General features: G+C 39.7%; 1 protein-coding gene across 2 annotated transcripts; it reads right to left on the reverse strand.

Moving 5' to 3' along the window:
- Positions 1 to 2,029: 2,029 nt before the first annotated feature.
- On the reverse strand, positions 2,030 to 24,461 carry METTL14 (methyltransferase 14, N6-adenosine-methyltransferase subunit). 2 transcript variants are annotated; one of them, XM_061443004.1, is made up of 12 exons: positions 24,338 to 24,461; positions 23,852 to 23,940; positions 23,053 to 23,140; positions 19,472 to 19,552; positions 18,024 to 18,111; positions 14,768 to 14,858; positions 13,060 to 13,201; positions 10,482 to 10,574; positions 8,924 to 9,040; positions 6,103 to 6,313; positions 3,979 to 4,227; positions 2,030 to 2,127 (listed from the first exon to the last, which is right to left on the reverse strand). In XM_061443004.1, the coding sequence occupies exons 1-12, from the start codon at positions 24,401 to 24,403 to the stop codon at positions 2,075 to 2,077; spliced, it is 1,368 nt and encodes a 455-aa protein (XP_061298988.1). In that variant the 5' UTR covers positions 24,404 to 24,461; the 3' UTR covers positions 2,030 to 2,074. The 2 variants fall into 2 exon arrangements, with proteins under 2 accessions (XP_061298988.1, XP_061298983.1); XM_061442999.1 differs by lacking the exon at positions 2,030 to 2,127 and having other exon boundaries at positions 2,677 to 4,227.
- Between the last annotated feature and the right edge of the window lie 2,790 nt (positions 24,462 to 27,251).

Here is a 27,251-nt window from a genome sequence, read left to right on the forward strand (position 1 = left end):
GAGGCACTGGAATGGGTTGCCCAGAGAGGTTGTGAATGCTCCATTCCTGGCAGTGTTCAAGGCCAGGCTGGACAAAGCCTTGGGTGAGATGGTTTAGCGTGAGGGGTCCCTGCCCATGGCAGGGGGGTTGGAACTAGATAATCCTAAGGTCCTTTCCAACCCTAACTATTCTATGATTCTAAGATAGGCTTCCTGTTGAGTCATGCGGTTCAAATCAGACCCCCTTGCTTTCTGAACTCCTGATGGAGCCTAGGTGTGGCTGAATCCAGTCTTGATCTCAGATTTTGGACAATGGTTCATATCTAGTAGAAGTAATAAAGGAAGTAAGGAAACACTCCTGTTGAGTCACAAGTTCAGACCAGATCCTCTTGCTTTCCAAACTCCTGCCGGAGCCCAGGTGCAACTGAATCTAGTGTTAGTCTCAGACTTGGTCAATGGCTTACATGTAAAGGATTACAAGCGTCATTTAGCAGCAGTTTGCATTTTTAAGATGGATCTTATCAAGTGAGTCAACAGTTTTCTACACTGCTGTAACAATCTATACATGCACATATAAAGACATATAAAAGTATACCTGCTAAAAATTTCCCTTGAATCACTGAAATATTCATGTCTAATGGCTTAGTTTCTCAGCAGGTGAGAGCCGAGTCTCAAGTAGCAGAGGACTTCAGCTCAGCTCCATCTTTTCACAGTTTCACAGTATGGTAGAGATTGGAAGGGACCTCGAAAGATCATCTAGTCCAATCCCCCTGCCGGAGCAGGAACACCTAGATAGTGTTACACAGGAATGTGTCCAGGCGGGTTTTGAATGTCTCCAGGGAAGGAGACTCCACAACCTCCCTGGGCAGCCTGTTCCAGTGTTCCGTCACCCTCACTGAGAAGAAGTTTCTTCTCAAGTTTAAGTGGAACCTCTTGTGTTCCAGTTTGTACCCATTACCCCTTGTCCTATCATTGTTTGCCACTGAGTAGAGCCTGGCTCCATCCTCGTGACACTCCCCCTTTATATATTTATAGACACTGATAAGGTCACCCCTCAGTCTCCTCTTCTCCAAACTATAGAGACCCAGCTCCCTCAGTCTTTCCTCATAAGGGAGATGCTCCACTCCCCTTTGGTGATGTTTCCTCAATTATCACAAACCTGAGAGTTTGCAAGCTCTGAGTGGTGTTCTACTCAGAGGGAGATGCTGGTCACCACCAGAAGAGCTCAAGGGCCTCACTTAGTGTCTCTATTTATAGTGTCACAAGATTATTTGCTTTAGTCTATAGTAAATCTCCATCCTAGCAAAACCGAGTCGGTAATTAGAATTTTTTCAAAACTCCAGTAACAGTGGTACTGTTCCACTCAGGTTACAATGAAGGGAAGGAGTGTTCTAGGGCTGTCATGGAATGACTATTATCCCTCCTCTCACTTCCCACTGTAGCCAGGGAACAGGAGTCCCTCGTATGATCCATGTCTCCCCCTTAGCCATGTAAGGGTTCCTGGTACTATCAAGGGACGCTTTAGCATTCAACTCATTACACAAAGGCCAAGGCCTGACAGGAATTCCTGAGATCGTATAGCAGCCCCAAGGATGGAGGTGGGGGGATGCACCACCACACATGTCCACAACCACAACTACTCAACATCAAGCTTCTGGTGCAACAAGCCTGTGCACCACTACCTTACCTGTACAGGCAATCTATCACTGTTGCACCACCACATTCGGATTACACCCACCAGATACCTCCCTTCATAGAGGATATATACAAAGTTCTATTTCCTTGTCCATCGAGTTCAATTAAAAAAAGTACAGTCAGTTGCTTGTTAACAGTACATACGTTACACTTTCCTGGTGAAGTTGGCCTAGCCAGCCAGATCTCATCTAACACCTCTGGAAGAGTGGCCTTCTTTTCTCAAAGCTGAAATAACTCACTACGTGAGTTATTTCAGCTTTGAGACAAAAAATCAGAAACCTACTCCTGCATGCTCAAAAGGGATTTATCTGTTTGTTGGTTTTGTTGTTTGTTTTGTTTGGTTTTTTTTTGTGTTTTTGTTTGTTTTGTTTTTTGCTTTATATATATTTTTTTAACAAGGTCATGTGCAATTGATTTCCCAAGTCACTGAAGTCTTGAGCAGCATCCCAGCTTCTGCAAAGTGACACAGATACACATCTCAACCAGTTACTTTTGAGTCTCCTCTTCAGTGTAGCCTAATCTATGTTAAGAGTAGCATACCCCTGAACCATCAGCTATGGACGGGCAATTAAAAGGGGGAAACAGGAATTAACATTTTCTACTAAATGAGAAAAAGATTTGTCACTCGCACAAAAGCAACCTTCCTAAGTGTCTCTATTATTTGCTTTTTGAGGAAGAACATGATTAGGGCAAAATCATAAGGTTTTCTTACTGTGGCACATAACTTCCATCAGATGCTGTTCCAGGTAGTCCTTGGCAGACATCACTGACAATTCAATGAGCTCTACCTGTCAAATAGCCCCTACCCTAAATCCAGTGACTCTTCAGATGTGCAAATATAGCACAGGAAAACACAAAATGTAAACATCAGATGAGTTTCACTGTACTGTTTCACTTTAGCAATGAAGAGGGGACAGCAGGGAAGAAACCACAGCAAAACTTAGCAGTTCCAAAACCTCAAGGAGAACAAGCCCACAAAATACTAGGAAAAGTATTTCAACATTAGTTTTGATAAACAAGTTTAATAATCCACTACTTTACAGGACAGTTATTTAAAAGCTAGGCTTCAACAGAGAAACATCACTGAGACTTAAAAGACAGTTTTCAAACATCCACACCTAAACCTCTGAGACTTCAGCAGCCAGGTTTGCTCAGTCTGTGAAGTACTGACAAGTTCATTGTACATACCCAAGTGAATGGCTTTCTCTTCACAGTGTACTCTGGAGCTGATCACCAACAGTCTACTTCCAGTGTGTGGAGGGTCCACAGGCAAAGCACGACACTCAGTTGGATTACCGTGCCCTCCTTACCCAGGGGATTTGTCTTTGGAAGTGCTCGCTTACAGCACAGCCTCACATTTCCAATATGACCTCCAGCCAGGTGTTTCTACTACTTGCATTGCAATTGCTTGGCAATAAACTACCAAAGGACAAGGCTACAATGAATAGATGCTTGGTGAAGATCCCTACTTGAGCAGCAACCCAGACCTATGTGTAGTTCTGGACTACACATAAAGGCACAGCTTCCTGTTTTTCACGAAGCACAACACATGACTGCATAGAATTACCACTCTCCCCATGACAGACGTGAAAAGTGAGTGCATATACACCACAAATGAAAAATAAACATGTTCCCTATTCCCAGCAATAATCTGGGAAATTTAAACCAAGCAAGAAAAAATAGAATTCTGTTTATTTCATTTGCTCCTTGGTTTCAAAGAAGTTAAAACAAGTGTCAATATAGACATAGCACTTTTTCTTCCATGAGTAAGAGAACAAGTCTGGTATGGCCATGCAATTCAGAACCGCATTTCATGCCCACTCCACCATATTAATCCAAGTCAGTCCAAACCTGAACTCTCAGAGAAGGAAAAAGATTCTATGTTTTGGAGAAAACAAGTTAAAAAAGCCTACACTTTGCACATTTCAGAATGGAAAAGCAAGTATCTTCACTGCAGTCCTAGCTGCAATTTGAAGAGATGGTGTGCTTTGCTCTGACACTAGAAGCTGCCAGGAGGCTGAGTGTAGCACTCTTGCTACAGGATGCAGGAGGTAGGTGAGGTGACGCACCAGGCCGGTCACTGGAAGGCAGACTAACTGTAACTGCTTCCACCAAAACCAATTATAAAAGTTAACTAGCTTGAGTCGCCAGAATAATTCACTTTAGCAAAAACATGACCAAGAAAAAGGTTCAGAGATGAGGCACAGGACTGGGGGAAGAAGCAATTACCTAACAGTGATCAGCGGGCAGGAAAACCTCCTCTGTGGGTACCTCCCCGTCCCCCTCTGAAGCCACCCCTCTCACCCCGGAAGTTAGTTCTGTTCCTCTCTCTGCCCCTTTCTCCTCGGCCTGCTGAAGCCCCTCCTCTTCCTCCTCCCCTTGGAGCACCACCTCCCCGGTCAGACTTGGACTTGGGCGGCGGTGACTTTGGACGAAGTCTCTCAATCTCTTCAGTACAGCCCGTCAGGTGGGAATTTGGAGCGGTGAAGTATGAAGAATACGTTTCTGCATTGAAATTGCTGTTTGTGAGGGTGGGTCCTACAGTCAGCCAACCTAGGGAACAAAACCACAGTCAACAAAAGCAAGAACAAAATTCAGGTTTCAAGGCCATTCTTGTCTTTTTCCTAGTCAATGAACTCTTAAGTGATAGGGACAAACACTTACCTATACGGCACCAGTGTTGAACAGAATTGAAAAGGTGCCCTCTAGGAAAGCCAGGGTTGTTGAGAAGTGAAGATTTCAGTTTGATTATTTCTAAAGGCTTCTTTTATTTTCATTTTCTGGTGGTTTTATTTTTTGTTTGGTTTTGTTGTTTTTTTTTTTTTGGGGGGGGGGGGTGTTTTGTTTTTGTTTTTTTTATTACACCTGGCTATGGGAACATTCATGCTGAGGTTTCATAAGAGTCCTTTCTACTTGTTCTTTCCTCTTACACTACCACAACAGTTTCCAGCTCCTTTAGGACCACACTAAACCAGATCAGGAAATTCATCCAGTTTAAAAATAATGTCCTCCTCCTCCTCCCCTTTAAAAAAAAGGCATTTAAACTTGAATTAGGTAATTCTGCCTCCAGGAACCAGTTGTGACAGTGCAGCCAAGAGCACGGCATGCTGGAAGCACATATCTGAAAACCCAGAAACAATTCTGCTGAAGCCCACAATATGGAAACAGCGCTTAAAGAGTTAAATTAACCTGTTAATGCACACACAGTGGGCACTTCAACTTCACCAGATGAATCAAGGCAGGCAGACATTTACAGTAAGAGCTTTCCTATTTCTTCAGATTTTAAGTTAAAGTAGCAGAGGATCTGTGATTAATATAGGATTTAAAGTGTGCAATGCAATTCCAGGGTAACTACCAAATTTAGAAAACACAAAAGTTGAATTGGACTAACATGACCCCATAAGAAATTAACATATAAGAATTCACACACAACAGGACTGCAGTAACAACTGAACAATGTCTTTCTACCAAACAAAACAGCCCCCTCTCCACACACACACACAATAGCCAACGGAATTAAGACTGACATCATCAGTCAACAAATGAAATACGGTTACCTTCAATCTGATCCATCTATTTTTACGCATTTTTTATCACGCCAGATGCAGCATCCAGTGTAACACACTGGGTCTTCAGACACTGGCAACAGGACCAGCGCTAAGCTCACGGGGATTTAAAAATCAGTTTAGAGAAAGAAATCACACTTCTCAGAAGTGTAAACAGATGGCACACGGGGAAAAAAGAAATCTCAACTGAATTCTGTTATACTTGCTGATGAGTTAAACACATAAACAAGCAAAAAATACTGGTGAACAAGAAACTTTGTTCTGAAAAAACTGGTAGAATTGATACTTGCCATACGCTTTCCAAACAACAGTTTTGTGACTGACAGATCTTCACATAAACCAAAACTGTATCCCCTTGAGATTTATTATCTCACCTAGGATATAGGTCTGGAAACCTCTTTAGGACTCTGAAAGAGATTTCTGCTACTCTGTCTTGCACATGATAAAGACATGTTAATTTCTAGAGTTAGTGTGGAGTTTACTTCACTATCAAGTCCAAAAATAATAGTAGAAAGGAATTATTCAGAATTTGAACTTAAAACACAGAAATTGTGCATTTCCCTATTCCAGTAGAAAAAAATATTAATTTCAGCATTTACCTTCAGTTAGAGATAACGTGGAACAAACAAAAGAGTAAAGGTCTTAGTGTATGAGCAAGTATTTACTTCCGAAAATGATTATTTATAAACCAAAACTTAACAGCAAACAGTGTTAAAACTGGATTTGTGACTAGGTCTTGATGGGTTCTGATGGAAGCTGAGACAAGTGGTTTCAGATGATGGAAGAGGATTATTAAATTGGAAGAGGGCTATTAAAGTAAATCAGAATTTAAGCATTTGGCAAAAATAAACGTAAGAGTTACCTGGCCGAATCGTACTGTCCCTTCCAAAAAGATGAAGACGTCGTCGCCCAAGGCAGAAATGCTCAATGATGTGAAAAATCTCTACAGGTTTTTCTATATTGCCAATTTCAGGCTCTTCTGTGATGATGAGGTCAATATCAACATTAGCATGGATGAAGTCACCGTCTGTACTGCGACGCACGGTTCCCTTAATGCCCATGAGGCAGTGCTCCTACGCACATAGAACACGTAATAGTACCTGTCATGTGCTGCAAATACTGCTGCAGAACATATGGCTGTGGCTTTAGCACAATGGAGAGAAAAGCCAATTGTGTAATCTACTCTGCCGAGAGAAAGTCTGAAGCACAAATTAGAAGAACAGAATAAGCTGGAGCTACCAAAACAGCTTTTGAAAACAAAGCAGAGGCTAGCTATCTGGCCAAAAGATATTTGGACTTCTTCAATTACAGCAAAGTTAGAGCCTTAACTTTGGAAAGGCTGATAAATGACCACAAAGAGAAAGATTACAAGGTGATGGCAAGAGTAAGGGAATAGTTAATAATTATGATTAATACCTGTATCAGCATTCTGATCCTAACTTTATTCATATAAGTAATATTCAAAGTTCTCAATCACAGAATAGCCAGTCAGGGAAAGTAAGATGTACTTTTTCATATTGTAATTCCGCTAATAGAAGTAGCTTTCACCCTTAGCTTCCTTTCTAGAAGATATCACTGCATCAAAAAATTAAAACCATTATCAAGCTGTCAGTGTACTCTCACTCCATTGGCATTAACATGTTCTTTAGCTGCGATAAGCATTTCTTTACTCTAAAACATTGTATATCAATTTAAGAGACTAGTGTGTAGCATCTATGAATGAGGAATCACCGTAATTGGTACAGGATGGGAAAAGGGTTCTACGTATTTATTTCAGAGCTATGTCTCTGGGATTATTAAACTCAGATGAGGCATTTTCCCCAGTATTATAAAAAACACTGATTCACCAAGTGCCACCAGATGGCTCTAAAAAAAGGCTTCAGACAAGACTATGCAATCATTTCCAGATTTTTAGGAAGGTTTTTAACAGCAAATAAATAAGAAAGGCTATATGAAGGTGCCCTATCAAATCTATGATGTTGGTCAAATGCACACAAGCAACAGCGTTTCTCAACCTTAAATTCAACTAAATAAAAAGGCAGAATTCTGCTCTGCAAATTACCCATGCAGCAAAGCCTCATGAATCTAGCCTTTGGAAAAACTAGCCAAAACATTTTCTTTCCTAACACATGGAATGTCATTCATCAATACCTTAAATTCTGTTAACAGGTGGCACGGCATAAAGCATCCACCTAGAGATGCCTAAACTAAACATAACAGGATAGCTTTTCCTGTTGTGATCATTGGTAAATACAACTTGCACAACAGAATATTTAGTCAGAATAAGCTAGCTTAATTTTCAGCATTTGTTATTATAAATAGTGACCTCAGTCCAACCCTTGCTCAATAAACAGAGAAATTCTCCAATACCAGAAACTATTTTTCTCAGTTAAACAAAGACATAAAGTCTCTCCAATACTGTGTTAGTTCTAATCTCCCCCTTAGGAGTGAGCTACACATACTTGCAATACTATATGCAATAAACATACAATATTTATAAGTCTAAATATAGTATAACTAATACAACACACTTTCAAACAAACTTCAGATTAATGTAAATGCAAGTCAGAGGAAGATTTCAGGTATCTAAAAGGGAAGTTTATACTCGTAAAAAATGGCAAATCTGAGACAGACTTGATGATGTTTAATACTCATGAATGATCAGTGAATGTAGAATGAGTCCTGAGGTTAAATGACACTTTTAATTATTAACTCATCAGCCAACCCTCTGTATTCAGTACAACTGCCATAGTTACACCCACATATACCTAATTCTTTATTAATCCTACTTACATTTTTCTAAGTTTCTTAATAACGTAACAGTTGAGTCTCTTAGAACACTTTTTTCCTCTTCTCTGCACCTTCTTCAATACATGTCCTCACAAAAGACCCCTAAGAAACTGTTTAATGTTAATTAAAGCAAGCTGACCAATTCTGTCATCTCTAGGAAGCCAGGCAATGCGACTGAACTATGGTCCCTACCAGCCCTATATCTGGTTTAAGCTCTGGGCACATACTTGTAAGCATGTTATTTAGGAAAACTAGTCAGTCTTCCAGAGTTATTTTTATGAAAACATCCATTTATAACCTACAGTTTTAAAGACTTCTTTTGATGTTAAATTTAGTAAAATTCTACTGCTAATTTTAGTTCCATTCAAAAGGTGTTCCTCCTCCAGCAAGTTTTGTCTAATCTGGAAAGGAGCTTGTATTTTACACAAAAGGTATTGCTGACAGACTAAGTGCTAATTTACCATTCACACGTAGCCAAAATGACCTAGAAACCAAATGTACTGCAACATACAGTAACATTTTCTACTCAGTTTCCATCTTCCCTCTTGGGATTTCATTCTTCTTCCATCAATTTATGAATCCTCCTCAGCTACCTGCATTTCAACAAGGCTCAAATGACTACCACACTTAGTGGACTGTAACAGAAATCTACCAAGCAGTATTAAATGTAGATGAAGCCTCTACACAGTGACTAGAGTCAAATGGGGACAGAATTTCATCATTCATCCTATGAATACATTTATTTCCATATAATGTACATTACAGAACAGAACTCTGAAGTCCTCATGTCTGCTTTCCTGAAAGCATGTCACCAGCTGCTGTGGAGCACTGGGGATTTTACCAGCATAAAGGCACAGGGTAGGGACAGAGGAGAAATTGAGCCAAACCTTTACCTTGGTTCTTTGGAAAACAGCCTTAGGGTCAAGAGTCTTGGTCTTTCCAGGATTGTTCTTATTCGTTTTAATCCAGCAAATGTCCTCACATCTCCTGTACCCCCATTTGCGCAGACACTAAATATTACAGACAGATAAAACAGTTCACACTACATCAAATAACCTAAACTGAACACTCATACAGGTACTGTATTTTTCTTGAAGCATAGCTGGGAGAGCAATTTGTCACAGATAAATGAAACAGTTTACTGGCAGGATTGTACCACGGTTTGTCAAGCTGCTCCCCCCACAAAACAAAACAAAACAAAATAAAATGGCTTATGTGCATAGACTTGTTTCTGTGTTGCTTCCCTCCTCCCCCCTCCCCCCATTTTCTTAAATATCTAACCACTGCACAGAACGCCTTACAGAACTCTGCATGCATTTTTACCCAGTGACACCTAAACTTAATCAAAATCAGTCTGAGCAACATAGTGATCAGCTGCATTGGTCCTGTCTCCACTAACTCCTGCATTCTGATGATTTTTCATTATCAATGTAAAATTCTATAAATGGGAAGATAAATAGCCAAAAGCTTTTGCTACTACTTTGCGAGTTTTATACTGGGGAAAAAACCCACAAAACCAAATCAAACCCAGCACCCCGCCCCAAAGCCTAACAAAACCAAAAAACAAACCTACCACCAAAAACAACTTACATGACTTTTTAATCCTTAACTCCTGTAAGTGTAGCCTTTGAAAGGGAGGAAATTGGGCATTAAGGATTCAAACTCATTTACTCATTTGGCTATTGCTGTGTTAAAGAACTCTCCAGCTACTACAGATATGTCTAAGACCAAAATCAATAAACCCGAAATAGCTACTTTAACCAACCTCACAATGAAAAGCAGATAAAGCAATCAGATTAGTAACTGCCCCTGTTGTCCTTATACAAATGCTGTATTATTTTAATAGAAAGCACTGCTCAAACTAAGCAAAGAACGTTTCAGCACAGCAAGAGCCAACTGGAAATTCTTACTCCACAATCCCGAGCACAAGCAGTGCTACACTGGCATATAGAAAGATTACCCCAAAATTCCAAGATCTTACAGAGAAGTAAAACTTCGTGAAACTCACTAAGAATAAACTCAATCTGAAAACAACCAGTGCTAAGCACACAATCTTATCTCACTTTATTAAACAGTAGCTTCTTTCTACTAGCATGAGTATTTCTGGCAGAAAATTATTAAGAGTTCTGTTAAGAAAAAAATAGTATTGTAAATGCACTCAACATGGCAACATGCATACATCAGAACAAGACAGCAGTACAGCTTTCTAGACTGTATAGAATTATACTTCCTCACATGGTCACAGTAACTTATCTGGAACATAACAGTATCTAAAAAGTTAATGCCAGATATACTTAAATATATCTAACACATTTAAAATTCTGTATCCTCTACTACAGTAACAAAACATCTCTTAGCAGCTACAGTTGAGATTTCTATATAGAAAAAGTCAAGGATAAAAATAGACTCCTAAGCCTGTCCCTGATTAATTGAATTAAAACATCATCTTACCACTCGACCAAGATCCAGACCCTCGCCTGAACCGCACCACAGAAACACAAATGACCTTGGGGCTGCAATTTCTTCAATTTCCAATTTCATTATCTAATAATAACAGTAACAGAAGTGTTTATGAATTAAATATATATTTCCTATTATATCAGAAAGAATATTAAATATGTGTTGAAGCATTACAGCAGAAACCATCAGGAAGCACTTTTATTAAAAATTTTAGTCTGTATACTATTCACAGCCATCCTCTTAAAATTGTTTTCCAGAAAGTATATTGTAAAAGTTATTTTATGAGTACCCAAGTGCATGTTTCCAACATAGCTGATGACCAGCTGAATTAATTCTTTTTAACAGAAATTATATCTGCATAGAAAATTCCAGACTTAAAAGACTAATACAACCCACCACATGATTCCCCTCTACCCAGACCTCTGCTTCATTCTATCATTGCATTGGTAGCAAAAAGACTTAGTAACACAGCAGTAATGTTCTGCTTCTTTTCAGCCCTGGGGTTACTTATACGAAGCTAGTGAAGACACATTAATAAAAAAAACTTCACCTCAATTCCTATTATTATATAGGATAGGAAGACATTCTTTCCATTTTCCCTTTCAGGAAAAAAGAAGCAGGAATTTGTCATGACAGTGGTCAACAATGACAAATAAGTAACGTTCAGGGTGAAATAACCACAGACTGAAAGAATCTGTTACTCATTATGAGAAGATGTATCTGTAACTTGCAGTAACATTAACTCAAGTTTCATTTTGTGCCATTGTGAAGAAAAATAATGCAGTAGAAGCCATTCTAAGAGGATGTAACTTCCAGCTAAGAGGATGACTCCTGCCCCAAACACTTCCAGTTTTCCTTTTAGGACAGAACATTTTTCCCTGGGGCAATGCTGCCCAGGCACCTGTTCTACCTGATGTAATAGAATGGCTAATACAGAAGCTACTTATGCTTTGACTGTACAGGTAAAGTTACCTAGCCCCTTGTCACAGGCATGAATGCCTTTGTTTCCAAATTCATTCCTTAAAAGGTAGATTGAATTTTATTTTGTTTCCATGATCCTTCAGTTTGACTGATTCACTTCTGAAGTTACACGTGTGGGTTTCAGCCTAAGGACAAACTAAACCTAGTTTAAAGTAACACCATCACTCTCCCCTGAACCGCATGGAACACAAGAATCAGTAACAATTGCCTCCATCTACTGATTCACTTGTATTATGACAAATGTGCTGCTAATGCAGACATAGCCCTGCATACTTTTCAAGTAGGGTCTCTAAATAACATGTATTTATTAGTTGCATATTCCCATTCATGCCTGAACCTAACAATCCCTGACACAGTTATACAAACATTTTTTTAATCTGCTGTTCCTCTCCACTCTAGATTGTCTGTACTACTGTGAGGGTGGGGGTTGTTTGCTGGTTGTTTTTTTGGTTGGTTGGTTTTCTGCTTTTTGAGTTTCCTTCCCACCCACCCCCCCAGTGAGTAAAGTATAGATATATAGGGCAGAGCAAATTTACCACTATTTTTCACATTACAAGTTCTTTATTCAATGCTCAAGTGAGGGAATTCTCCAATCTTGAAGGACAGGGGCACTTGGCAGCAGGCTTTATGTCATCAAATTGTTATGCCTGATGACATCCAGCACTTCATAGCCTCCAGCCTTCACCTTGCTTTTCCAGGGCTCACTTCATTGAAAGGGCAAAGCTATGGAACGCAGTTATATTATTAATATGTCTATATAATGTTTACTTCTTTACAAGCATCTACATGCACTACTACAGAAGGAAAATCTTTTCCCTGACTCAATTCTCTAAATGTTTACTAGAGCACAATAAAACAAGAACAGCAACAGGGATCTCAGAAAAGATCACATCTCACACATTAAGATTTCTCTTTGTTCCCAAAAGGGGCTAGAAATCAACATGACTTAAAAAAAAAAAATAAAAAATTCCTAATCTTTTGACATGACTAAACAGTAAGGGAATACATAAATACAAGGAAAAAAATATCCACAAGCAGGGTTTATCTATTTTATTAGGCTTCTCAGGATTACAACTGGCTTGACTATAAAAACTTCCTACCCAACCAGTACTTTGGAGAAGGAAGGTATGTCACTGAAGCATACCCATCTCTTTTGACTAGAAGACAAGCATATTAAAAAGCATACCTCAAAAACCTTTTTGAGGACGTCAAGCAACAAGGGAATATTTACAATGGATACTCTGAATTTCAATAGCAAAAAACAAACAGAAAACTCACACACAGTAGGGGAAAACCCCACTATTATTAGATTTTAGTTTTCAACCAGGCTCAGGGAGAATAAAAAGGTAGATTTAATTCATTAAACTCCTCAAAAAATAAAACCCAGACCCCATCTTTTGAGCACAAATAGTGTAGGCATGCATACAATATAAAACTTACTTTTTATAAGAATCTAGGCTTTTCTTCAAGAACAGACCAAAAGAACATAATTTATTTTTTCTTAAAAAAAAAAGGAAAAAGAAAAAAAACCCTCATATTTTTTGCTTAAATACATGTATGAAACCTTCACAGCAACAAAAATACTTACATCATCCCAGGTCCAGCATTTTTCATTAGCAGTAATGCCAGTCTCTCGGTAGTATTCTTCCAGTGGTGGTTCCAGAAGAATCACATCAAATTTGGACTTCAGCTCCCTAATATCAAAAGCTTCCAAATCTGCTTGTAAGTACCTGTTCAAACAAAAGATGATCAACTGCTTGGACAGGCTGTAACACTGGTTTGAAAATTATATTCCACAAAGCACCTCCATGTACCCAGTTAAGAGTAGGGTCTCCTGTGTAGTCTATACAGCTCATATGCACCAAGTCCAGTAGACATGCATGACATTCTCACTTAACCTAGGCTGGATGCTGTTGCATTAGTTTTTAAGAAGTAATGCTTTCTCTAAGTAAACAGCTTTTAGGAATCTAATTTAGCAAGCAGGAAACAGATGCTTGCACAGACGGTACAGAATCACTGAACTTTGTGTACATCCATGGACTATATAGGAGAAAACATCAACATTTAAGACTCAAACTCTCACTGCCTGGCTAACAGACTTTTGGTTTGCTTCAAGGTGGCCTATTTTTAGAATTGACACTTACTATATGTTACGTTCATAAGATTCTGAACACTGGAAATGTGGTTACTTTTCATATAGTAGAAATGTATTTCTCTTCCCTGTAACAAAAGCCTAGTCCCCATACACACTGATTTTATTATGTACACTCTTAAATGTACTCTTACGACTGGCCTCCACACCTGCCCACCACTCGCTGCTGCATCACTATGAAAAAAAATTACACTACCCTCCACTCAGTAACTTTAATCTTAAAAAAGCCGATTAGCAGAGCACCACCTCCCCCTTCCAAACAAACCGAATGGAAGAGATTATTATTGTGTAAGCATATTTGGTATTATCAGAAGGAAGCATTTGGTCACTATTTTTCCCCTGTAGTGCTTTAAGACTAAAAACACCAAAACGTATCTAACTTCAAAATGGCAAGCTGAGTTTTGCAGTTTGTGTCTCAGTAGTTCAAACAACTGTGTCAGAGTTTTTCATGTGACTATCATGAAGTAATGCTATTTTACTCTGTAGAGATTAGGGCTATAATATAACAAAAACATTAGGTTCAACATTCAGATAGGTTCAAACTCCTGGGAGTAACACGCAGCAAGCTTATACTGTGCCTAACCTTCATCAAGAACTCAAGAAGTAATTCAAAGTGAATATGACAAATCACTTCCAGCCAGCCTAAACTTTTTTCATCTTAAACTACAAAGTAAAATCTGATTAATGGATACTAAGATAATGGCTGAACATTATACAAAAAAAAAAGAGTTGTTAGGAGAACAACTAATGTTATATCAAGAGGCCATTTTTTTAAGTTTTTCTTGTTACTGTAAACTGCATGATATCATGAGATCCACAATCATACTGTGTTCTTTTAGTTCCCAAATTAAAGCCTGCTGTCCAATCAGCTGACAGTTCTATCTTAAAAAAACAAAGCTTTAGATACTATGAATAATCACAACTGGAAAAACAAACCAGTTTATATACCATATGAAACATCTAGATTGAACTAGCAAAATCAAACTGATTTTATTCTTCTGAAGTTTTGATTGATTAACTTGCATGTAAAAACAGACAGAAAATGTAAATTCTGAGCAGATGCTAAAAGACTGAGATTTGCAAAGCAGACAGCTAACTTCAAACAGGTCTGGAGAAGAAAGGTGTTTTCCACAAGAACACTTACATGGGAGGAGTGTTAGATTTAGATATCAGCTCATCCTTCAATCTGATGAGCTCTCTAAGTTTTGGGTATTCTTCAAACCTATCTGCTAAGCCTAAGAAGAAGAAAACATGAAGTTAACAACTACTTAAGAGAGTAAATCTGTATCAATTAAGCATTGTCCAGTATTCTGAATAAGTTGCAATGTTAATACTTAGCCTCATTTTAATTTTTGTTAGAACAAACCAAACCCTTCAAAGCAGCTTTTTATTTAGTACTTCATGAAAGACTCCTGCCTTCACCCAGTTAATTACGGCTGTTACTGAATGTAGTGTCTGTGCTCTAACCTTCTCTAGAGCACTACAGTGATGAGGAGTTCACAACACCTTCTATCAGAAGGAAACAATCTTTCATTTAAACTCAAAAGTGCCAGAATGATGAGAGAAAGTTATTTTGCTATCCCCTATATCCATAAATTCATATTAAGATCTGATTAACACTCATTCACAAAATACTCTTTTTTTAACTTTTGAAGACTATTTCTAAGGCAGCAGCTGGGGTACGGCTGGTTCCCTTTGGCAACCTTTACATTGAGATTTGGTACTCTGCATCAGTCATGAAGATTTGAACACTTATTTATTGGATTCCTAGACTTCGCTTTATGTTACTTTGCAAATCTTTCGTATGTACAGAATGCAAAAGGGAGAATCCTAATTAGGTTTTCTTCAGCAAGCTTTTTTAAAAAAGAAAAAAAACCAAACTATCAAACATTTACAGAATCAACCAGGTTGGAAAAGACCTTTAAGATCATCAATTCCAATCACCACCACCCCAGCACTGCCAAGACCACCACTAAACCGTATCACTGAGGGCTTCATCCACAAGGTTTTTTAACACTTCTAGGGATGGCAATTCCACCATTCCCTAGGCAGCCTGTTACAATACCTGATTCAGTATATTACATTTCCCCTTCATAGAGACAGTATGTTTTGGTTATTGCTAGCAGTAGAATCAGCACAAACCAAAAAAGGTACATTCCCACCTGCCAGTCAGTATCAGTTCAACTAGTAGAGTTATTTACAAAGCTTCACATTCATTTAAATTTACCACTTTAAGTGGCGCTATTCCATGGGGGGAATGGCAAGGGAGAACACAGGACACACCACCAACCAAACCCACAAGGCTTCATTCCTCTCCTTATTTTAATTCCAGTTTCTGAACTCCCAACCCTAAGACAAAATCATAGAAAAGCCTGGGTTGGAAGGGGTCTTCAGAGGTCATCTAGTCCAGCCCCCTGCAATGAACAGGGGCATCTTCAACTAGATCAGGTTGCCCAGAACCACATCCAGCTTGGCCTTCAATGTCTTCAGGGATGGTGCATCCATCACCTCTCTGGGCAACCTGGGCCAGTATTTTACCACCCTTGTAAAGGAATTTCTGACTCACATACAGCCTGAATCTCTCCTCTTTGAATTTAAAACCATAACCCCTCGTTCTGTCGCAGCAAGCCCTGCTAAAAAAAAAATCTCTCCCCATAATAAGCAGCTGTGTTACAAGAACAGCTTGGGTTGGGGACACTTCTGAGCAGACTAGACGCTAACTAGGCCATGAAGCAAAGACTCACTTCTGGTCCCTTTCGCTTAAGGGTGAAAGAAATAAAGAACCCGCAGATCCTGGAGCCAATATAATCAAGGAGAACAGCAAGCAACAACAGCATTACACTGGTAAAAGCCAAGCTGTTAGTATCCAACCTCACTATCTCTTATTCCAAGCGCATAAAACACCGAAAAGTTACTTTCATTCTTTTCCTCATATAATACATAACTTAAAAACTATGTTCTCCTGATTTCCAGTGCTACTCCTGACCAGCAGAAACGGAAGTCAACTATCCCCAGCTAAGCAACAGATGCAAACAAATTTTCAATCAAGACGAATGCAGTTGTTAAAAAACAAACCAACAAAAACAAACCACCAAAATGAAAAACAACCAACAAACCCACCAACAAAACAAAACCCACAGGTTTCTCCCACTCCACCAACAGCAACATCAGAAAGATACAACTGGGTGTTCTGAAACCACTCCTTCCCTACAGCTTTTTGTAGGGTCACATCCAATTACAAGTACCTAAGCAGAGGTTTGATCATCACGTAGAAAATGTGACCAATATGCAACTTGACATAACTCGTGTCTAATAAAGGGTCTATACTGTTGCTGACATGTTCATTTCCATATTAACACTCTTATAACAATCTGTCCCTTCCCAATTCCTTCTGTGGCAGAGAAGTCAGAGCAAATAACATGGGCTGCTCTATCTTCATAATCATCTTATTTCAAAGAACAGAGTATAAATATTTCAAGTACACAACTGTGAAGCCCAGGGGCTTTTCAGATAAAGACACAACTGAGTCAAAACACCCCATTTTTCTATTAAACACCCAGGTGTGTTTCACAGAAGCATTCTCAAAAAGAGAAGATCAAAAACTGACTACTTCAATATGCAAACAAAACCTCTTTGGACTGGCATCTATAAACAACACACTTGCTCTGACAGTCTTAAACTTGATAAAATACAGAGAACTGTTGCAAAAAAAAAATGCAGAGGGAGGTGTCCTGCTTTTTTAAAACACTAAATAACTACCAGGCACCCATTCTGGGACACAAGACCAAACCGTACCTTATTTTTAGAGAGATTAAATTCAGGCCTAATAAAATAAGACCTCAATAACAAGTTCAGTAATGGCAGGATAAACGTAAACTTAAAAAAATAACATCCTCTAAATTCTACTGAATGTGTTGGGCCTTCTGACAAGTTGTCAGCAGCTACATAATTTAGCTGGTAAATATTATCCATATTGCTTACTGACTTAAATATAAGTATTTTCCATACTTTATATGCTACATGCATTCTTGGAGGCAATACAGTCCAGGAAGCAGCTGAGCTCTTAAGTCAGTTATTGAAACTTCCAAAGGTTCCAAGATCTGCTCAACAGACTCATCTACTTCCTGGAATTAAAAAGAGCTTAGTTTTGAAAAAATCCTCCTGGTTAAATACCTTCAAGTAAAACCAAGAGTAAGAGCAGCCCCGGTAATAATCACCTCCTAAATGATTGAAAATAAAATTATTCATATAAATACATATATTGATATGTGTGCTTACAGAGAGACAAAACTATGAAGCATATATCTATATGCATTTCCCAGTAACTGTAAGGAATTAAAAAGAGGAAGAAAAAGAAGCACTATTGAACAGAACCAGTTTACATTCAAACAATGTCATACCAACATCTCTGATGAAGTTCTGGGGTCTGTGTCCTGTATCCACAAAGTGCTGGCAGTAATCGTTGTGTGGGTTTAAGCTCTGAGTACCCTGGAAAACAAAAGGGAGTTCAGTGAGTGCAACAGGGAGGTAAGTGGACATACGAACACAAATACTACATGTGTTAGTCTGATAAATGAGAAGGTAATAGGTTGGGCTTTTTTTCCAACATGCCTTTATAAGCTACGCTAGTCAAAACCATAGAATCATAGAATAGTTAGGGTTGGAAAGGACCTTAAGATCATCTGGTTCCAACCATCTAGTTCTAACCCCCCTGCCATGGGCAGGGACACCTCACACTAAACCATGTCACCCAAGGCTCTGTCCAACCAGGCTTCAACACCACCAGGGATGGCGCATTCACAACTTCCCTGGGCAACCCATTCCAGTGCCTCACCACCCTCACAGTAAAGAGTTTCCTCCTTATATCCAATCTAAACTTCCCTTGTTTAAGTTTTAACCCGTTACCCCTTGTCCTATCACTACAGTCCCTGAAAAAGAGTCCCTCCCCAGCATCCCTATAGGCCCCCCTTCAGATACTGGAAGGCTGCTATGAGGTCTCCACGCAGCCTTCTCTTCTCCAAGCTGAACAGCCCCAACTTTCTCAGCCTGTCTTCATACGGGAGGTGTTCCAGTCCCCTGATTATCCTCATGGCCCTCCTCTAGACTTGTTCCAACAGTTCCATGTCCTTTTTATGTTGAGGACACCAGAACTGTACATAATACTTCAAGTGAGGTCTCACAAGAGCAGAGTAGAGGGGCAGGATCACCTCCTTTCAACCTGCTGGTCACATTCCTTTTGATGCAGCCCAGGATACAGTTGGCTTTCTGGGCTGCAAGCATACACTGCTCCCTCATGTTCAATTTCTCATTGACCAACACTCCAAGTCCTTCTCTGCAGGGCTGCTCTGAATCTCTTTCTCTGCCCAACCTGTAGCTGTGCCTGGGACTGCTCCAATCCAGGTGCAGGACCTTGCACTTGGCATGGTTAAACTTCATGAGGTTGGCATCAGCCCACTCACAAGCGTGTCGGGGTCCCTCTGGATGGCATTCCTTCCCTCCAGCGGATCAACTGAACCACACAGCTTGGTGTCATTGGCAAACTTGCTGAGGGCACACTCAATCCCACTGTCCATGTCACCGACAAAGATGTTGAACAAGACCATCATTTGGTTTTTAGCTCAAATCAGGCCCACCATTACTATGGCTCCCTGCAAGCTGACCCAGATCTTTTGTCAGGTTAATATCAGCACTAGTTAAAGTCGTATCTTTCACAGGAAACTTCCACACTTGTGAATTCAAGTTTATTACTTCAGCCTTCAAAGACAATTTCAAATACCATCAGTTGCAGAAATATTTTAACACAACCATGTCACCTGTCACCACACTTCTAATTGCAAAAGCAGCTCACCTTAAGAAAGGTACTGGAATCTTTGTAAATCTCTTCTTCATAGGGCAGGTTCTCTTCATCTTGCTGCAGCTCTACTTCATCCTTGGAAATAAATCAGGGATGACAATTATGCAACATCATGCTGCTTCTCTTTTCATTCCGATTCTGCTGCTTAAGGAAGGATGTGGGCTGTCAACTAAGAGAAGTCTCCTACAACAGCAGATCATTAATGATTCCAACTCCAGTTTTGGCAGAAAAAACCAAATTACTTATTTCCAGAGGTCTGCTTCTCTCTTAATAAAGAGGAGAGTGTTATTGGGAAAGGTGTCTGAAAGAAGAATAAAATAAGAAACCCTTAATTTCCAGACCCTGACAGTGTAGGCAGTGCTTTACAAGGGGTGGAATTTTTAATCTTTGTCTCTCCAAAATATCACTACTTGGACTAAAGCGAATTATTTCTTTTGTTGAAGTTCTTCAGTAGTAGAACCTTTCAACATTTATATTCGTTCAATCATCTCTTCTGTTATAACCTTATCAGCTGAAATCACCTCTTCTATATAAATCTGTTCAAGTCACACTTTGCAGAAAGAGCACATGGTACAAGCCAGTATTTCACTGGGACTGTTCTTAGAAGCAACTTTAAAAAATGCCATTTTATAGTCTTAAAATTTACAGAAACCAGGAACTGTATTGCATTTTTTTCCCCTCAGAGTGTCACCAACTGTTCATTCATTCAATTTCTGGAGTTCAGAGATCTGTCACACTGACATACTCTGAACATCCAACATTGAACTTGGAACAGAAACAAGAGAGTCACTTCTTCATGTCACTTTCTTGTTTTCCTGTTGATCCTGAAACAACCTAGAATATATATTACACAGAAATAAAACTGAAGAACCACTAAGTAATATCATCTATCATATTTTAGTAGAATGCTTACACTACTTCATACATTACTGATTACAACACAAATGCTTAATCAGTTAATACAGTGCTTCACATGAGAAAAGCAGTCTCAAGGATGAAGTTGGTTTGTTTTAAAGGACATTTTAACACACTGAAATAAAAGGAATGATGAAGAACCAGATTTTTCATAGAAAGGAACTCTACTTCTCCCCACTGACACACATCTTAAATTGAAGTCTTCTTGCTTGACAAACCCGATAGCCTTCTGCTTGACAATGTAACATGCTTGGCTGATGTGAGGCAAGCACTCGACATGGTCTACCTTGATTTTTCCCAAGAATTTTAACACAATTTCCCAGAGACTCCTCCTAGAGAAACTGATGCATTACAGTCTGTGTACGTGATCTGTGCAGTGGGTGAGGAACTGGCTGACAGGCTGCACCCAGATGGTAGTGGTAAACAGCTTCTTTTCCAGCTGGTGACCTGTCACTAGTGGGGTCCCCTTGGGATCAATATTGGGCCCAATACTGTTTAATATTTCATAAATTATCTGGATGATGGGATCAAGTACACCCTGACCAAGTTTCATGATGATACCAAATTGAGAGTAGAAATGGGACACTTCAGAAAGGAGAGACACCCTTCAGGAAGACCTGGATATGCTGGAAGAGTGGGCTGAGAAGAACCTTATGAAGTTCAAAACTTCACTGAGAAAATCAGACTTTGGAATAATCTCACAGTAAAGAACTTCCTCCTTATATCCAACCTAAACTTCCACTGTTTAAGTTTCAACCCGTTACCCCTTGTCCTATTACTACAGTCCCTGATAAAGAAAGAGTCCCCTTCAGATCCTGGAAGGCTGCTGTAAAATCACCATGCAGCTTCTCTTCTGCAACACTCCAAATCAGGGTTTTAGACACATGAGCCACTTCACATTGGAAATACTTGCTTCTAATTTTCCTAATAAAGCCAACAAACTTACAACATTTGCCTGCAACACTAATAGTTTATTACTACTTTGTCTGAAGAGTATTAAACACAATCCAATGGGGCTTGATACCATAAGGATCTAGATTTTTTGTATCAGTTCATATTACAAGAGTGAATTTAAACAGACTGAAAGTAGCAGGGAAAAACTTCCATAAATACAGATGGGATTTTACTAAGTTTTTATCTCCTTGCCATTCAGAAGTTAGCAACATCTGCAGAACACACCTGATGATGCAACAACAGATGTTCTACTTGGGGGTTTCAAGTTTCTTAAATCTATTCATCTCCTTAACTGAAGTTGATCCCAGCTAGTATCACGAAAGTATTTTTCAATTTCAACAATACAGCAAGAGACTGGCAACTTGCAAGTGGTTACAGCCTACCTCAGGGTAAGTCTTCTCCATGCTAGTGGAGAAAATGTTAATTATAATATTCATATACTCTGCCAACTGAAGTGACTTATCCACATATACTTTACAGAAAAAAAAAGAAACGTTGTTAAGCACCTACTTGGTGAAGGAGTAAAATAAACAGATATGAACTGATGCGATTATAAAGACTCCACAAACAGCGCAAAAAGAAAACCCTTATTTGAGTTAGTGACTTAACTGGTTTGCTAAATAAGATATATAGAATAACACCACGTTTAGACTTGAAAAAATTCAGTCATCAAAAATACAATACCTGTCATGCATTAGCTTTTTGCTTTAGTGAGACAGGACACAGACATTTGTACCAAAACATTTATAAGCCTGAACACAGATGTAATGCTACCAAGGCTTCATATTTCAAAAATTACTAATTTTAAGCATCCAAGAGAACAACAGACACTGAAATAATAATTTCATAAATGCATTCATCTTGATTCTATTTAATCAGAAAAGAAAGGTTGTTAGGACAAGTTAAAAAGGGAGGGGAGGACATATACTGCAACAAAATCACAAAGTAAATCAGAAACATAGCTGTATTGTAATCATGCCTTTGCTTAACCTCATTTCTCTACCACTCAGCTAAGACAACATATTAGATATGAAAAAAAGAAAGCTGTTTGTAGCTCTTGGATGAGCATTTGATAAAATGGAGGGGATGAGAGTTGTACAACCACTCATTCTTCAGTGATAATGGAAACGTCTTGCTTTGTTTTTTTTTAAACTGAACTTTTCCTAGATATTTTTGATACTTAAAGTATACCCTAAGCCAAACATCTTACTTTCATTTCCTTAGAATACCTCATTTCTTCCATTCACCTGGAACTGCATTCCTTTGCACCTAACAGGCAGGTAGGAAGACACCCTCAGTCTCTCTGTATTTCATCCAGTGGCCTGTGCCTCTTCTGACACAAAGAATTCTGGTCAAGATTTTTTTGTGTGTGTACACCCACATTTTACCACTTCTTTCCACACAAAACAGCCATTCCCACTATCACCTAAGCTCACCTAGAAGCAGCACTAAATTAAGCCTCCAAACACTGGGTTCTGACACACGTACAGTGCAATGCACCAAAGCCACATCTGAAGAGAAACGCTTAGTGTCTATGCCTCCTTAGATCTGCAGTGGGAAACATCAAGCGAGATACCACTGAAAGACATGTAACTGAAGTGTCTATAGACATCGCTTTTATTTTTATTCATACACACACATATACATATTTTGTAAATCCCTCAGAGATCCATGAACACCAGAGAAAACTTTTTTTTTTTTCTTACCTTATATTCTTCAATCTCTTCCTCATCAGCTTCTCCCTCATCCGGATATTTGCGTTTTACATTTGGTGCAGAAATATCATAAGCAGCCCTGTATACATACAGAAAAGATCCTCATATAAAATCATTTCTCTCTCCAGAGGGAACTTTTGAGAGCTCTCTGACAATCTGCCTTGACTACATATTTCTGTTACAAGTTTAAAATTTTTTTGAAACTTTGTGTATGAGAAGTTGCTCCTTTCTCAGTATATTTGAGACCAGCACAGCTTTTTCAGGACAGGACTCCTGAAAACAGGTCTCTCAATTCCTCACTTTTCTTCTCTAAAAGGTACAGTTAACTTCTAGCAAAGCAGTGCATCTACAAAGTTAAGCCTGACCACACAAGAGAGTTACTAATATATGTGAGAATTAATAAGTAGTAGGTACTCTTAGACATGCCCACTGTTCTGTAAGAACTTTTAAATTGCCCTGTAGCTGCTCTTAGCAAAAGAACAAAGGCTCTAGGACAATGCAGCAAGCATACACTAAATTCACACCTCAGTTTTGCTCCACGGGAGCTTTTTAACATAGGAAGCAAAAGTTAACCTTAATTTCCACACTACTATCAAACGTGAATGTCTAAACCGTACTCACCTCAAAGGTCATATCTAAGTAATTAAAGCACTTTCTTTCACTGGACTGTATGTTATTCAGTAACATAAGATTTTTTTATTTTATGTTTGGAGAACAACCTCTACCTACTTCAAAGGCTTGTATTACTGTTAAACCCCACTCATTTTAAACAGAAACTACTGGTACTGACCTGCACGTCTCTCTTGTTTCAGCGATCTCCCGCTGGTCATCTTTACTGTTCAGCACGGCACCGATACTGTCGGCATTTTCAGCTCCTAACTGAACAACGGGCAAGGCAAATTCAAGCCACAGCTCGAACAGACAAAAAAAAAAACCAGGCAGTAACGATCGAAGCCGAAAAGTCCGCTCTTTAAGCCTGACCCACCCTCCCACCACCCAGGCCTGCCTGCAGGCCGGCTGGAGGCGCCAGCAGTGACCACCTCTCCAGCCTCAGCCACTGGTCCAAACCGGGCAGCGCCCTGAGGCTCGCTGCTTACCTGTGCCGGGAGCCGGGCACCAGCGGCAGAGCCACAGCCTCTACAAAGGCCCACCCGCCGCCGCCAGCAGCACAACCGCTGCATCTGAGGCTGCACGCGACTGCATCCCCCTCACGCAGGGAAAGGGCGGCCCCCACCCCCCGAGCGCCCGGCCCGGCGGAGGACGGTGCCGTCGGTACCTGCTGCGCCAGGAGCTGCCGGCGGAGCTTCTGCCGCTCCCTGATCTCCTGCAAGCGGCTGTTCATCACCGCGCCGCTAATCTCCGCCACCCCGCGTCACTCAGCTCCCGCCCTTGCGTCACTTCCGTCTCTACGTCGATGGCGCGGCCGCCAATGGCCAAGAGGCTGCGGTGGCCGGGGCCAGGTGGGGTGGGGGTGACTGGGGGTTTCGGGGCCTGAGTAGCGAGGCGGCTTGGCGGGAGAGACGGAGTTCTCCTTCACAGCGACGGCTCGTCGTGCTTGGGCGCGACCTGCGTGCGATGTGGCGGGCGAGCTCACACCAGGATAGCTCTGACCTACAGATAAACCGATGGTAAGGCATGAGGTACTAGCTTCCAGACTGGTGGGAGTCCCATGTCCAGACTCTTAAGGAGTGGCTGAGCAGACTGCTTGCCTGTTTTAACATAATTTAGGTGTTTTTTTCAAGTATAAATGTTAAATTTATGTTCACTCGGCCATTGCAGTTTAAGTTTTATTACTAACTCCAGGCAAACAGCTCTAAAAATCTTCAGGGAGCTCTTTTCAGCAGTTTAGTCTCCAGGGTATTTCACAGTTGTGACAGTTACTGCAGTTTGATGTATGTTGGAGGCCATATCTTAGTTTTACATGTAGCTGGTTTTTCTTTGTCATCCTCTCCTGAGGGCAGAATGCTGCTTCTCCTACACGTCTCTTGCACAGTACATTGTTTATATCCAATTTCAATATCCAGTGTAGTTGGTAGGTTAATCTTTATGTTTTGTCTCCGTCTGTCTGGTTGTTTCATGTTCCCGCTTGAGGGAGTTTAGCAAAATCTTCAAAGCATTTTTCATCTGAGTTTTGGTTTCTGTCCCACTTCCTCCCTTCTCCCCTCTTATGTCTTTGAATGTATAAATTTATATTGCATACTGATTTTTATCCTGGCAGCTATTCATACAAGAATGATGACTGAAGTAAAGGCCTGCAGTCTAGGTTCAAAAGTTGTGCAAGAAACTTCAGTTCCTAGTATCTCACAAAAGGAAACTTAACAAAAGAATAAAGAAACAGTTACAATTAATGCTAATACTTGCACTCCTGAAATAGACTGAGAATTGTAATTTCCTGTAATTGTCAGGCCAAAGATGTGGACAAGAGCTGAAAAGTGACATTTGGCGCTCTGTTAATGGAGTGTGGTATGCCTCTGGTGGTATCTTTAGTGCCAGGTACCATCACGCTTTCATGATAGAAGCTGTTACTGTTTTTTATTTAATATATGATATATATGTCAATGGCATTATGCAGATCAAACTTAAAACTGAGGAAGACCCGTGAAGAAAAAGAAATTAGAGTAGGGAAGACTAAGGCAGAAAAACTGTTTCTAGCTACTCACATTTCTCAGAGACAGAGCATCTTAGAAAAATGATAAAGCTTTTAAACGTTAAAAACCAAAAATACCAAGAGGTGATTTTTTTTAAAATCTCATTGGGGAATGGATTACTAGTTATACTGTCCTATCTATGGAAATGTTGTGGAACAAGAAATGCTATCTCATACTACTGCATGCTTCTTTCATATTGTTGGCTGTAATGAATGCAGCAGAAATCTCTGCACAGTAACAAAATCACTTCCTCCTGGACGCAATACGATCAAGTTTATGTGAGCCTGCACTCTGTTTTTAGAACTGGTTGCTTAGATGAGCTAATCTTTACAAACACTGATGGCTACGAAAGCTGTTACAGTATAAACACACGCTGTTTGCCAATAAAAAGTTTGTATTTTTGCAGAATGCACTTTGCCTTTCTTTCTGTATGCTGTGAGTTTGGCTCTCTGAGCCTTCTATGCAGTCTGTAGTCAAGTTTTTTCTGTTGAGATAAATATCTGGCCAGATTCTGTCAGTCTGGAGTCAAGAGTTACTCATGCACATATACTGTTCCATAATCCAAACTATTTTGGTTTGGGTTTGATCACTGATACTTGATCACTGTTTTGATTACATCACAATTTTCTGTGGCTTTTATCTTACCATGGAATCATCAGAAAATAGAATCCTCTAATCCAGCCTCACATTCTAAAGTCATCTCTGATGTGGTGTCAAACGTACAAGTACTTAGTACTGGAAATGTATCAGCCTCCCTGGGCAATCCATACTGGAGCTTCATGGCACTTGCATTGAGAATTTTTTTCCTAGTCTCCAGTATAAATATTTGTTGCTGGAAATTACAGCCTCTACTCCATATGGACAGCAAAAGAAATGCATTTCATACTGTTTGCCATGAGCCTGCAGGAGTTTATTTGCTTCTCCTCTGCAGCAGACCCTACTGCTTGGGAAGACTGCTGTTGCCTTCCTTTTCACCTTGCTGTTTTGCACTTCTGATCCTTCTACCTCTTTGAATCTGTCTTATGAGTCAACTCTTTCTCTGAATGGCTATTCCCAAACTAGGCATTCAACTGCAAATGAAGCCTTTACTAGCGCTGTGTGAAATATAAATGTGATGCAGTATGTGCTGTAAGGCTACCAACCTCGTCAGGGATCTCAGTGCAGCTTTCCCTTTTTTTTGCAACTAATGACTTCGTTGAACAGCCTTCAACTCTGATCCATTACCAGATGTTTTCCTTCAGATTTATGAAGCCAATTGTTTTCTCATCCTGTTACTATTTAACTGATTATTCCCGAGTACATTACCTTTCACTTCTCTCTATTAACGTGCATTCAATCTTTTTAATTATTTCTGTTGTTGGGATAATTTTGAATTCCAGTCCTGTTCTCCAGCATACTTGTATCTACTTCCAACTTCAAGTACTTGTCTCTGAATGTAATAAGCAGATATTCTATGCCACTTTAATTATTTATAGCAGTATAAAATATTTATAAAACAAAAAAAAGGGTAAAATTTCACACCTATTTTTTAGCTTGCTCTTC

Source organism: Pezoporus flaviventris, unplaced genomic scaffold (genome assembly GCF_033815535.1).
Source record: "Pezoporus flaviventris isolate CSIRO_AGI_PZ_B2104156 unplaced genomic scaffold, CSIRO_AGI_Pfla_v1 ptg000002l, whole genome shotgun sequence".
NCBI lineage: Eukaryota > Metazoa > Chordata > Aves > Psittaciformes > Psittacidae > Pezoporus > Pezoporus flaviventris.

Bases quoted from the DNA above. Each gene is read 5' to 3' on its own strand.
- METTL14 (XM_061442999.1), bottom strand. From the start codon at position 24,403: ATGAACAGCCGCTTGCAGGAGATCAGGGAGCGGCAGAAGCTCCGCCGG. The intron at 18,112-19,471 runs GTGAGCTGCTTT...TTTGTTTTCCAG, and splicing joins ATTCCAGTACCTTTCTTAAG to GGTACTCAGAGCTTAAACCC. The intron at 6,314-8,923 runs GTAAAGGTTTGG...CTATGTGCGTAG, and splicing joins CTGTTTTCCAAAGAACCAAG to GAGCACTGCCTCATGGGCAT.